The 13,726-nt window shown below is 40.4% G+C and overlaps 1 protein-coding gene across 1 annotated transcript in view; it reads right to left on the reverse strand.

Annotated features, from left to right (window-relative positions):
- Window positions 1–1,021: 1,021 nt before the first annotated feature.
- The window catches only part of LOC143034386 (uncharacterized), a 34,435-nt gene continuing 21,730 nt past the window's right edge, over window positions 1,022–13,726 (reverse strand). The window contains exons 5-7 of the mRNA XM_076200355.1: window positions 9,190–10,867; window positions 8,075–8,275; window positions 1,022–5,275 (exon numbers count right to left, since the gene is read on the reverse strand). Of these exons, the coding sequence (XP_076056470.1) occupies window positions 5,183–5,275; window positions 8,075–8,275; window positions 9,190–10,867 (1,972 nt within the window). The 3' untranslated portion in view covers window positions 1,022–5,182. The remainder of the gene's footprint in view (window positions 5,276–8,074; window positions 8,276–9,189; window positions 10,868–13,726) is intronic.

Genomic DNA, 13,726 nt, shown 5'->3' on the forward strand with positions numbered 1-13,726 from the left:
ATTTTTTATTCTTCTTAATGAGCACCTAATTCCTTACTCCTCCATATTCACATATATATTTAATTAAAAATTTGTGCATACAAGTTCCTGTGGATGTGAATATTACTGATATCATGTTTATTTCATTTCTGGACAGCCTGCACCAGGCCCTTATGACCACAGTGTAGATGACCGGGAGCATACAGTGGATCAGTGGAAAGAACTTATCTACAAGGAGGTCATGGACTATGAGATGGTGCACAACAGTCCTGGGGGGCCTGCATCCCTTCCCCCAGCCCCTCGCTCCTCCTCCATTGCTTCACCCCCAACTCCAAATTCAACAGCAGACGGTGAACCAGAGTTGGATAAACACCGCCCCAATCACAGATAGGGTCATCCTGGGCGCTAGACTCAGCAGCAAAAGAAACTACAATTACTCCTGACCTACCCTACCCCTCACTGCCTCCCTCCCGCCCCCTCCGGCTGTACACCCGCCCACCTCACCCACCTGGCCATGTAGCAAATGTAATAATAATAATTAATAATAATAATAATATTAATAATAATTATATTAATAATGGTCAAGCCAGTATTTCAAGCAGCAAGTGGACAGTGGATCCTTCCATGCGCATACCGGCTCCTCGTGTGATTCTCTTTTAGGGAAATTCACACACACCTTCATCCTTAAGCAATTCTCTAAGTAGTGTGGTGTACATGGGTGGCTACAGAAAATATATACTCTATATCCGTAGCAAAAGGATTTCTCTGTCCTGACTTTGGTGAGGGTAAAAGCGCCCACACAAGTCTTTCATGGGGACTCTACAGGACTTGAGAACCCTCTGATAGGGAGTGGAAAGTGACGGGGGATGCAGATGCCAGCCAGCCAGCCAGCAGGTCCGAATGGTAGATTAAAAAGCCAGGAACCAGTAGAAGTAGACTCATGAGGAAGTAGCTCCTCATCAGGTCTCCAGGTGTCAAGAGGAGATGTCCCTAATTGTAGTCCATGCCATCTTTTGTGTCCATTGTGTGACCGAGTGCAAAGGTACGTGTGACAGATGTTGCTGCTCCAGAGTGAAAAGCTTATGCAAGATTAGGTAAGATTTAGATACATTTTTGCTTTTTAATCCAGTTTACATCCATGAAGACTCGAGTATTTTTCGTGTTACTGATAGTCTATGAAAAACTTCATTGCAAATATGCAATGAAATAAAAGAGGGCAGTGATATGAGCACAGCATTGGTCTGGCTTGCTTATTCAAAGTACATTTAATAGCATTAGAGCCGCAGAAACGTAGCCATCCACCCCACTGTGCCACCAAGCCAATAGTACTCTGTGTTTTTTGAAGAGCTGTGCAGCTGTTGGTGGTAGGTGGGGCACTGCTGTTGGCATCAAGAAAGTGTGGCATATCAATGGTTTATTTAGCTCAGGAAAATGTCGATGGACTCTGATGCTTTGTCTTCATGTGGCAAGAAGAATGGATTGTGTGAAGGTCTTATCATTTATGTGGCACATCATGTTGATTGTAACTTTTTTCAGTAATAGTATTCTAAATTATTATTCAGTGTGATAAAGGGATATATATTTTTTTTTATACCTGTTCTTCCATGATCATCTGAGGCAGAAGAAAACCTGGACAAATGTACAGTGGTGTGGTGATGCATGAATGTTGTTGTGTCACCCTGTATCCTAAAACTAAAGGTACAAGGCAGCTCAACTTATGGATATAATATGGACTCTATATACCATTTTGCCGCAAGACTCTGAATAATGACGTCCCAACAAACACAGCTTACTACTTCACTGTGTACGCTACCTAAGAGACTAGAATGGCACTCTTAGGTGGGGGAGGGGAGAGCAGGGGCTGGTAAGAGGCCGGGCTTCACATTCCCTTTACTTTTAGAAATAATGGGAGGGACTTGGCATTCAGCGTGATGGCGCTCATTTGAATTCATCTGCAGCAAAATGAAAATTAGTATAATAGAATGTTATATGCACTCTATTTTTATAAAGAATTTCATGATGGAGCTCCTCCTCTTGCCGGCCTTGGTCTACTCCGTCCAAACCTCAGCTTATTTTTTTCTTGGACGATATTAGGTTCCCTACACCTATCTGTAATGGAACCGCCCCTTCCCAGGATCATAAACACCTGTTACTCTCATTACCTTAAATGAGAGAGCCTGTCACTGTTGTCAGCCTTCAGTCGTTCTGTTTTTATGAAAATATTTTAGGTACTTTCGTCATTACCATATAGTGGTTTCTATTCACTTTTGTTTGTGTGTCTAAAGGCATATTGAGATGAACCAGCCTTGCCAGACTGACAGTGGTGGCAGCAACTGCTAATATATGTATGATGCATATATATATATACATATATAAATACATATATACATGTATATATAAAAAATGTGTGTATACATATGCATGTATAAATATATATATATATATATGTATATATATATATAAGAATATATTTACATATACATGTATATATATATATATATACGTGTGTGTGTGTGTTTGTGTATGTGTATATATATGTGTGTGTGTGCATGTGTGTTTTCTTTTCTTTTTTTCTTTTGCAAGCTCACACAGACATTTAGCCTTTTCTGGTTTTTCACCTGCTACTGTTACCCAGGAAATTGTGAAGAATAGGAAGAAATAAAAGGGATTTTCCGTTGATCTGTGAACTACTTCATTGTAGTTGAAAAGTGCTGCAGCAGTTGAAATGTATTACAATTACAGCAGCTGATAAAGGAATGAATTGTATCTTTTTTAGTGCTGTAATATCCCACTTAATTTTTTTTTTCCTCATGAGAAAGATAAGTGGCTGGATACTTAAGTTGTGCATCCTAATATGCATATTAAGTTTAGTATTTTCTAAGTATTGAATTATAAATGAAAGGTTGTGCATGTACTTCATATTTAAAGTTCTATGATAGCCTTAAATGGGACACAAAATTGGTATTATTTCACTTTAGAGTTTCCTGAAAATGGTAAAAGTGAAAATAATTTCAACATAATTTAACTATGAAATGTGGATCAGAGAAGGAAAACAGTCATGTGAACTTCCCTTAATTTTCTTTGAGGATGACTGTCCATGAACAAATTGTAGTTGCACAGAAACCCAAGGGAAAATTATTTTTCGAAGTATAGTAGTCTATTGACTAAGCTTGTGTGAAAAATAGGGATGTTTTGAGTTGTTGCTACCATCACTTTCACCGTGACATAAAGCTGTAGTGAATAGTGTAGGGAAGATGGACTTTTCTTGTTAATTTTAATCTCGTGTCTTTCATGTGTTAAATCCTTTACTTTTTAAAGTGTGGATGGAAGGAGCACTTTGGCAGACTTAGGGGCAGGACTGAGGTACTTTGTGGAATAGTATCTACTCAAGTACTGATGGGAGCTTCCCCTAGGATGTACCAAACTAGGTTGTTACAGGCTTTCTCCAATTTTAGACCCTACCCTGTGTCAACTGTATGACTTTTTCTGAAATAGTAGGATGTATGTACAGTGTTGTAGCCTCATGCATCAGTAAAGGCTCTTGCCGGGGGAACTTCCGTGGCATCAGGAACATTCCAAGCTGTGTGTGTAGTGGTGTTTGGAGGGACCTTGCATTTTCTCCCAAACTATGCCACCCCTTACCTAGTGAGATTGCCAACTATGTCCATCTTGACTTGCTTCTTTGTCTTGTTTTTGTTACTGTTAAGCCTAGGTCAATCTGTTTTTGAGCAATTGTGCATTTAGGGGGACACCATGTGTTGACTTCTTTCTGTTGTGATCATAACTTAATACAGAAAATGTATTTCCAAATCTCCTGAATGCCACTAACCACTTAGAATGAGGTAGTGGTCATGGAACAACTCTCGAGGATTTTGGATTGACGAGTTAAATATGTTGACTTGATCAGGTGATTAATTAGCAGATTGCAATTGTTCTGCCTTCCCTGGCCAAGAGTTGACGGTCCAGCTGAACTTTGACTTCCTTCTATTACTATGTGGGTGTTGGTGGGTGGGGTGGTGGTGGAAGAGGCTCAGTCTTGTAAAGAGTAGTTCATAATATTAATGCTACTACTTCTATAACAATAATTTTTTTTTTTTTTTTTTTATAATTTTGACCACAAGAGCACCACTAGGAATACATACATAGTTTGTATTTGCACGTGGTTGTATGCAGTATGTAAATGTGTGCATTCACTACAGAACAGGTGGACCAAGCAGAAAGCTCAGGTTTATTTATTATTGGTGTCATTGTTAATTTGTTCGGTTCAGACTACTTTGAAATAGCTGAGCAAGCTGCTGAGCTGCTTCCTGAACCTTAAATTTTGCATGGCAGGTAAATGTTCCAAGGATTTGTTTACGTTTAGCCATGAACTGCTGTGCTGTCATGTTGCTGTACTGCCATGTAACACATTGCAGCTTGTGCTCAAAATGCCAAGTTGGTGGTCCAGCAAACTTTGTTCTTGTGTGGAGTGTACCACGTGGTGTGTTCAGTGTCCAGGGCAGGAAAGTTAGCGGTGCTCTTGTCAGCCAGTGCCAGTGTTTTGTGCTGGGTTGTAAACACATTGTACAAGGGATACATTCAACCTCAAAGTCACCCTCTGGGTATGTTCAGCTTTTATCCTTTTCCAGAGTAATAAAGTGAAAACGGAAGTTATTCATTTTAGCATCACTGATCCCTTTACAGCCAGTTATGGCTAGGGTTGACTAAGTTGCAAAAGGAAAAAAAAAAATCTAAGTCAAATGGCACTCTTACATTCTTTGGAAAAAAACAATAAGACATTTGAGGCTGACAATATTGCTCATTATGGTAACTTCATTACGATGGTGGATTTAGTGTTAATAAGTAATGTCAGCCTTAAAGTTATTGTGAGTCTACATTGTCTCCATAATGTATGTATGCCACAAACATCGTTGGTTCCAGAAAAAAAACCACCCCACTCGCCACATCATTTTTCTCTTGAACATTGTGCTTGGTCTGGACAAATCATCATAACCTTTTGTATATAAAAGCAACCCCAGTAGTGCAAACAAAATAAAAATTTATCAAAGGTCATTCTTTTATTAACCACATCTGATTCTTGTCTACATATAGATTGTACGAATGAGATTTTCAAGTTGCAATACAGGATATTTTCACAAAATATCACATGATGCGTATGGATGCTAAAAACTGAGAATTTAAAATATTATTACAGCTACCCGCTCTAGACACCTTCAGTCACATTTTCATTATGGGTGTTGCTTTCCCATCCATACAACAGAGCTCTGATAGATCGAAGTCCTTGTAGATTGTTAGCCTGAAAAAGGTAAAAAGTCACAATTAGAAAATGTATCTCCATTTTCTCACATGAAAAAATAAATCTGAAGCATGGAATATTAACTCCTTTACAAATTTTATTTTGGCTAATACCAATTCTGTTCAGATTATAGGATGTGATTGTGGTAACACAGTAAAGACTATCTCAATATCTTTACAATAATGTGCTCTACGCCCTATCTTCTAGCCAACATCACTTCGATTACTTACAGTAAATACAAGAAACCTGGAACATAAGAGAGGAGGATTTTGATTGAGTGAGATGAAATACCTTAGAAGTATGGTAGGGGCTAGGTTGGATAATGAAAAATGAGGCGAGGTCAAAAGCAAGGGTGGAAAGGGAGTTGGGAGACAGTTGAAATAGTATTGGGATGTGTGCAGGAGGAATTTGTGGTAGTAGTGGGAGGCACTAAGAAAATGTCTGATGGGAGAGGAAAATGGAGAAAAAACATTAGTGGGAGCAATTGGTGAGAAACAGTGTGGATTTAGGAAAGGGGTTGCATGGATCAGATTTTTGTAGTAAGGCAGGTATGTGAGAAAACTTTAACAAAAGATAAGGATATTTTTTGGGCCTTTATGGATTTGAAAAAGGCTTAAGACAGGGTGGACAGAAAGGCACTGTGGGAGGTATTGCAAATATATGGGACTGGAGAAAACATGTTATGGGCAGTCAAGACTTTTTATGAGAATAGTAGAGCCTCTGTTAGAATTAGAAATGGACAGGAAGACATTGTGGGAGGTATTGCAAATATATGGGACTGGGGAAAAGCCGTTATGGGCAGTCAAGAATTCTTATGAGAATAGTAGAGCCTGTGTTAGAATTGGAAATGGAGAGAGTGAGAGGTTTAAGGTAAGAGGTGGGACTGTGTCAAGGTTGTGTCATGTCACCATGGCTGTTCAATGTGTATGTGAATGGAATGGTGCAAGGGATGGTTAAAGAAAATGGAGAGAAGTGGGAGATGAACCAGTTGTTTGCTGACAACACTGTTTGTGGCAGGGTCAGAGAGGGGATTAAGGCCATTAGTGATGGAGTTTGGAAGGGTATGCCTTAAGAGAAATTTCAAGGTAAATGTGGGTAAAAGTAGGTGATAAGATGTACAAGGGGAGTGGTTGGCAGAGTTGGAGGTAAGTCTTAAAGGAGAGAGGCTGGAAGAAGTGGATAGTTTTGGTTGCTTGGAGTTGCATGTGGCAGGAAAGAGAAGAGTGGAGGTAAATTGTAAACTGAGAGAAGCAATTAAATGCCTTGGTAAATTAAAAAGTGTCATGAGAAATGGGCATCTAGGAACATGCAGAGAGATTATATGAAGGGATGATTGTAATGTACAAAGCAGACTTGGAATTTAAGAGAGGCAAGAGACAAAAAGTTTAAATGTGTTTGAGATGAAATGTCTATGAAGTATGGTAGGGGTTACAAGATTGGATAAAGAAACGAGGTGAGAACAGACATGGAGGAAGGAAAGAAAGAAAGAAAAAAAAAAAAAGAGAGATACAGAGATAGCTGAAAGGGCTGATGAAAGAGTATTGGGATGGTTTAGACATATGGAAAGAATGAGTGAAGAAAGATTAGTAAAAGAAATGTGGAAGGCAGAGGTGGATAGAGTGAACTTTAGGGGACGATTGAGGATAAAATGGACAGATGGGGATGAAAGGGGCATTGTGCATAAGGGGAATGTCTGTTGAGCAGGGAAAGTAGAAGGCAGGGGATAGGGGTGGCTGGAGAATGGCTGTGTATTTATAATACTGTGATACAAGGAAGGAGGGGGTAGGGGGTGGGGGAGTACGGAGTGGTTATGTCAGAATAATAATTTGATGCAGCCTGAAGGGTTTTCTCCCCATCTTCTCTTTTTCTGCATGAGGGGATGGAGAGGAATGGGATGCCAATTAAGTGAAGCAGCCTTGCTCTGGATGCACTGTGTCTTACTGCACTGCTGACCCAGGGCAGTGGGTGAGATACAAGGATAAGGGGAGGAAAGGGTGGTGGATGGGAGTGGATACATGCCTTTTGACTTGGTTACTTTCCCTGTAATGGGGGAAAAAGCCCTTGGTATATAGATACAGAATTATGATTACAATTACTACTATGAATGGATAGTATAATACCTGTCATAATAACTTGCATTGAGTTTCAGTAACTGGAAATCCACAGCCCTACAATAGTTGGCATTGGTCCCCAAGCTCTCTCACAGACCCTCTATGCAAAGCAACTTTGGACTGACATACAAGTCCCACAGAGAAAAGGCTCCCACAACAGACAAGAATCACACTAACACACCTGCACTCTGGACACCATCTATCATTAAGACAATACCAATAGAGAATAGGCCTGGCCAGATTCAAACTGCCTCAGATCCAACCCACACACAGAATTCCTCACACTACTATGCCCTACACTAACAGTAGATTTATGTGATTTATGGTCCCGACCAGAGGCTATTGCCAGTTTCCTAGAGGCTGTGGGTCTTCTGCAAGTGACACTAAGGGCAACCAACTGACTGACTGATTGTCACTGGCTGAAAGTAGAATGTGGTGGGGGAAAGCTCCCTATTGTTTGCACTCCTTATGTGAAAAGGAGGATATAAAAAGTAGAGAAGGGTTTTGGGCCTAGCCTGGGGACAAAGCATCAGGTTTTTTTAACTGAACCTCCTGATGGAGTTAATGTGTTGAACATGGGCAGCAGGAATACAAGTTTCTGCTGTCCATCTTCCAGGACAACTACTACCAGATACCTGTCACTGGTCCCACAAAAACATACTTATTTCATTATATATAATGTACTCACATATTTCACACTAGAACCCCACTGTACATCTTTTGTCAGCACAGCCTCTTTAAGTTGTTGAATTACAAAGCTGTAGCCAACTATGCCTTCTTTGCTCTTCTGCTCTTCAGTCTCATCTGACAACTCTTCAGGTGAACAGACAGTGACCCAAGAACACCAGTACCGATGCTCCTTCAGAGGTTGCAAGTACACGCACTTCACCTGGAAAAAAGATACATTTGGGGATGGATGCTAAGAGGAAATTGTACGAAGCAGTGATTGTGATGACAGCACTGTGTGGGGCAGAAACATGGAACATGAAGAGATGAAATGCCTGAGAAGTATGGTAGAGGTTACTAGGCTGGAGAGAGCAAGAAACGAGGAAGAGAGTGGGGGTGGAAAGGGAGTTGGGAGAAAGGGTTGATGAAAGAATATTGGGATGGTTTGGACACATGGAAAGAATGAGTGAAGAAAGACTAGTAAAAGAGGTGTGGAAGGCAAAGGTGGAGGGAGTGAACATGAGGGGGCAACCAAGGATGAGAAAAATTTAGTAGTGTTCATAAAAAAAATCACCTGTTCCCTGCCAGACATACCAGATTTACAGAAAATTAAGTCAATTTTCACTATATAGATGAAAAGATTATGAAAAAATTCATTGAAACCCTCCACTCTCCAAGACTAGAATATGCATCAATCATACGGTCCTCACACAGAACTAAGGATATAAGCAAGATCAAGATAAAGGGCAGCAACCAAACTTACCCAGCCTGACAGATAAAACATACAAGGAGAGACTAAAAACACTGGCTCTGCCAAATTTGAAAGAACAAAGAGAAAGAGGTTACATGATTACAATATTCAGGTTGTTAAATGGGATGGAAATTCTACTTTAATGATGTGTGGCTCTAGTCCATATGGGTGCCTAAAAACAGTCCCTAAAGCATTGGCTGGATGCTACGATGCCATTTATACTGCATCATAACATGCAGTCAATACTTTAGTATGGGGGTATTGCAAACCTATTTGTTGATAACACAAAATATCATGAAGAGGATGTGAAGCATATGTGGCCCAATCTGGATACAAGAGGAATTAGAATACACACTTCCTACAGTAAATGAATATCCAGTACTCACCTGCTGCACGTCTGTTGATGGTGAGGATCCTATCAGTAATACTGGACTTTGTGAATTTTTTGCACTAGATTTTTTGTTATCTGACTCTAGGTGGGGAATATTGTCTCCATTCTTGCCTGACTTAGTTCCTGGGGTCTTCAGTTCCTCCACCATGGGTTGAGTTCTGGGTGAATCCTTTTGCATACTACTTGATCTTTCAGCTCCCTTTCCATCAGAGAAAGCCTTAGTCCTACTGTCTTCACCTGATTCAGGTTGATTTGTACCTTCCATTATTCCTGTCATAATTAATTTACCAGTCTCACCACCTTTAAAACCTCCAAAAACTTGATTCTCAAGTTTTTTTATTTGAGAACACTTGCTTCTGTCTACCTCTGTTTCCTCTTTCATATCAATAGTTTTATCTACTTCCATTTTATCACTCTTGTCACTGGATCTTTCCAGCTCAGCCTTGGCTACTACATTTTCATCCTTGGCCAAACCTGGCTTAGGTATGTCTTGCTTATTCTTATGAAACACAGCCTTGTTCCCTTCACAAACCTCAGATTCAGTCCCACTACTTTTCTCACCACATTTTTCATACAAAGTCTTGGCCTGGCACTCAACACTTTGTTTAGATTCTGTCTTGGTCTCCTTTCCTTCATGTTTGTCCAATACTGACATGGATACATTTCGGTCACTCCTGAGCTCTGTCTTAGCCTTAACCCCTCCACTTTTATCACTGGTAACATTTTGTTCCACTTCAGTACCTTCATTTGTCTTAGATTCCTTATTCAATTCATCTTTACATTCTTTACCTGCTGAAATACTTTTATCAGTCTTGTCTTCACTTTTGTCTACCTTTCGTTTATCCACATCTTTTTCATGAATGTTTGAATCATTTAGTTTTTCTTCTGTTTTGGTTAACATCCTCTCCTCTTGATTTTTCTTTTCCATAGATACCTTTTCATCTATCTCCTGATTTTTTTCCTGATCTTTGCTTGATTTACATGTGGGCATATTATGTCTCATCTTATTTGCCTCCTCAGTGTTTGTTATTTGTGGAGTCTCAGTCACATCTTCACCAATTTGAACTTCATGCGATTTGACCCCATCTAATTCACTAATACTTTCATCCACATCTGTCTTAATCCTACTGCTCATGCATGAAGTGGGAATGGTTTCTTGTTCATTCTTCTTAGACTGTGTGTCTGATGATACACAGTTTTCATCTTTCTTGGACTCTTCTGAATGGCCTTTTTTATACAACTCATTTGTTCTTATACTATCACTCTTATCATTTTTTGCTTCTTGAATGGTATTTTCTTTTTCATCGCATTCCACAAGAGTACCCTCATTTTTTCCTGAAGTAGTGTTTAAAGTGTTTTCTTCTGTTCTATATTCAAAGTCTTCAACATCATCAATATCCATCTCCTCATCGCTTTCTTTACCACTTGACTCTGAAGAAAAAGAATATATTCTGTCATCTGTGTCGTCTCTACATAATCTTTTGCAAACTTGAGAATCATCCCCAATAACATTGGTCTTCTCTGGCTCTGGGCTGCTTAAATGATCCTCTTGCAATTTGCGTTTCCCAGAGCAAGGCAAACTGTCTTGTTTCTCTTGTTGTTGAAGATTCCTTGCATGCCCTGCTCTTGTTACAAAAGCCCAAAGACCAAGAGATCTTTGGCATATATTACACCTGCAAGAAAAAAGTAAACAAATAAATGAATAAATAAAATATTTCATTCATATTTTGTTAAAGCTGGATTCACTTACCAATTCTTGCTACATTGTTTCTGACCCACAATAGAGGACAGAATAAAGGGATGATCCACAAGGAGCTAAGATGAAACAGAGGAAAGGTGGTGGATAGGGGTAGAATAGGTGTAAGTAGGTATGTACCTTTTGACTTGCCTACCTCCATGGTAAGGGCAAAATGCCCTTGGCATACAGAATAGAATATAGTACATACATCACATACATATACCAAAGGCTTTTTCCCCCTTACATGGGAGGTAGCCAAAAGACAAAGGCATAGAAACCACTCCCACCCATTCCATTCCCTACATACTCCACTCCCCTCTACCCTCTCTCTTATCTTGGCACCTCCTGGATGATGGGTCATCCATGCATCTTGTCCACTGCCCTAGGTCAGAAGCAGTGTCGCAAGACACAGCACGTCCACAGCAAGGCTGCTTCATTAATTTGGCAACCCCCCTCTCCGTCCCCTCATGCAGAAAAGGAGAAGACGGGGAGAAATCCCTTCAGGCTGCGTCAATTTATTTCTCGTACATACTCCCTCACCCACTCCCCCCAAATGCATCACAGCATCATCCATACACAACCCTTCTCCATTCACTCCTATCTTCTGTCCTCTCCCGTCCTTCCTCAACAGACATTCCCCTCTTTCCCAATGCCCCTTTTACCCCATCCATCCATCTCATTCTAGGACATCCCCTCATGTTCACTCCTTCCACACCTCTTTTACTAATCTTTCTTCACTCATTCTTTCCATGTGTCCAAACCATCCTAATACTCTTTCATCAACCTATCTCCCAACTCCCTTACCACCCACGTTCTCCTCCTCACTTCTCATTCTATCCAGCCTAGTAACCCCTATCATACTTCTCAGGTACTTCATCTCAAACACATTCAAACTCCTTCCCTCTTATGTATCATGTTTCTGCCCCGTACAGTGCTGTCAGCACAATCACTCCTTCATACAATCTCCTCCTAGCATCCATTCCCAAATGTCTATCTTTCATTACACTTTTTAATCCCCCAAGGCATTTACTTGCTTATCTCTATCTACATTCTACCTCCACTCCTCCCTTTCCTGCCACATTCACACCCAAGTATCTAAAACTATTCACTTCCTCCAGTCTCTTTCCCCTAATACTCACTTCCAGCCTGCTGCCACTCTCTCCCCTTGTACATCTCATCACCTTACTTTTGCCCACATATATCTTCAACTTCCTTCTTTCACCCACCTTCCCAAACTCTGTCACTAACTTCCTCAATCCTGCTACAAGTGCTGTGTCATCAGCAAACAACAACTGGCTTATCTCCCACTTTTCTCCATTTTCTTTAACCATCTCCAATCCCCGACCCACTACCCTTTCATTCACCTCTCACACCACCCCATCCATATATAAATTGAACAGCCATGGTGACATAACACATCCCTGATGAAATCCCACCTTTTCCTCAAACCACTCACTCTCTCCATTTCTAATCCTAACATAGGGAGGGTCTACTATTCTCATAAAAACTCTTGACTGCTCTCCCAGCATGCTACTGTACAGTTACTACTGCACAATAACTTGCAGACATTCCAGTTTGGGGTATTCCTAGCAAATATTTCCTGTATTTTCAGAGCCATACATGTTAAAACTATGTATAAGGGACATTTGTATATTTTTCTCCAATTCTATTACTTGAACATTTTTGCTGAATTATTATATTCTTCCCATATATGCGATAGGAGGGAAGAATATAGTAATTCAGCAAAAATGTTCAAGTAATAGAATTGGAGAAAAATATACAAATGTCCCTAAACATACATGGTTTTAACATGTATGGCTCTGAAAATACAGGGATTATAGCTATGAATACCCCATACTGGAGTATTGGCTGCAAGTTATTGTGCAGCAGTAGTTGCACAGTTGCATGCTGGGAGAAGACTGGGGATAGGTGGTTGTGTATGGATGATATTCTGACACAGCCCAAAAGAATTTCTCCCCGTTTTCTCCATTTACCACTTGTGGAGACAAGGAGGGAGCATAGCCATGTAAATGAAGGAATACTGCTGTGGATGTACTATGTTTTGCTGCATTGCTTCTGACCCTGGCAATGGGCAGGAGACCATGATGACCCTTCATATATGAGGAGCTTATATGAGAGGGAAACAATGGATGGTGAATAGGAGTGGAATGGTTGGGAGTGGGTGCCTTGACTTGCTACCTTCTTTATGAGGAGGAGGAGCCCTCAGTATATAGATAAACATGCTGCAGCTTATCTAACGGGGGAGGCTATGACTAACCTCACGTTGAAAATATTCCATGCCACTGAAAATAACAGGGCTGAAGTTGATACACAGGGAAACCAGCTCACTCCTTTTGACACATTTGTGAACAAAGGTTGTATATTGAACATGGTTAATTTTTTCTCCAATTACATCCATATCCCTCTTATGCCTTTACTTTTTTAGTAATGTCCCCTGTGGGGCTACAGGGAGAAGGATGCCTAGTCCTAATCCCCATCCCGTTTTTATCTCCTCTTTACGATTCAAGTGGGAATATTTGGTGGCAGTATTCTATCCCCCCACAACAGGGTAGGTGAAAAAGGGAAATGAATATTCAGAGAAATGGTACAGGACAGTAACAAGGGGTTGGGGTACAGCATAATGGAAGGTGTCGCAGTATAATAAGTGTCATCATTTCTCTGTGAACAGGGTCCTCCTCTATCATAAACAAAATGATGTATGGCTCTGGTCCGTAGGAGCACCCCATATAGACCCTAAAGTATCAACTACATGCTACTTTGTCACAATAACATG

This window comes from Oratosquilla oratoria, chromosome 17, assembly GCF_046742065.1.
Source record: "Oratosquilla oratoria isolate Oo_2021 chromosome 17, ASM4674206v1, whole genome shotgun sequence".
NCBI classification, from domain to species: domain Eukaryota; kingdom Metazoa; phylum Arthropoda; class Malacostraca; order Stomatopoda; family Squillidae; genus Oratosquilla; species Oratosquilla oratoria.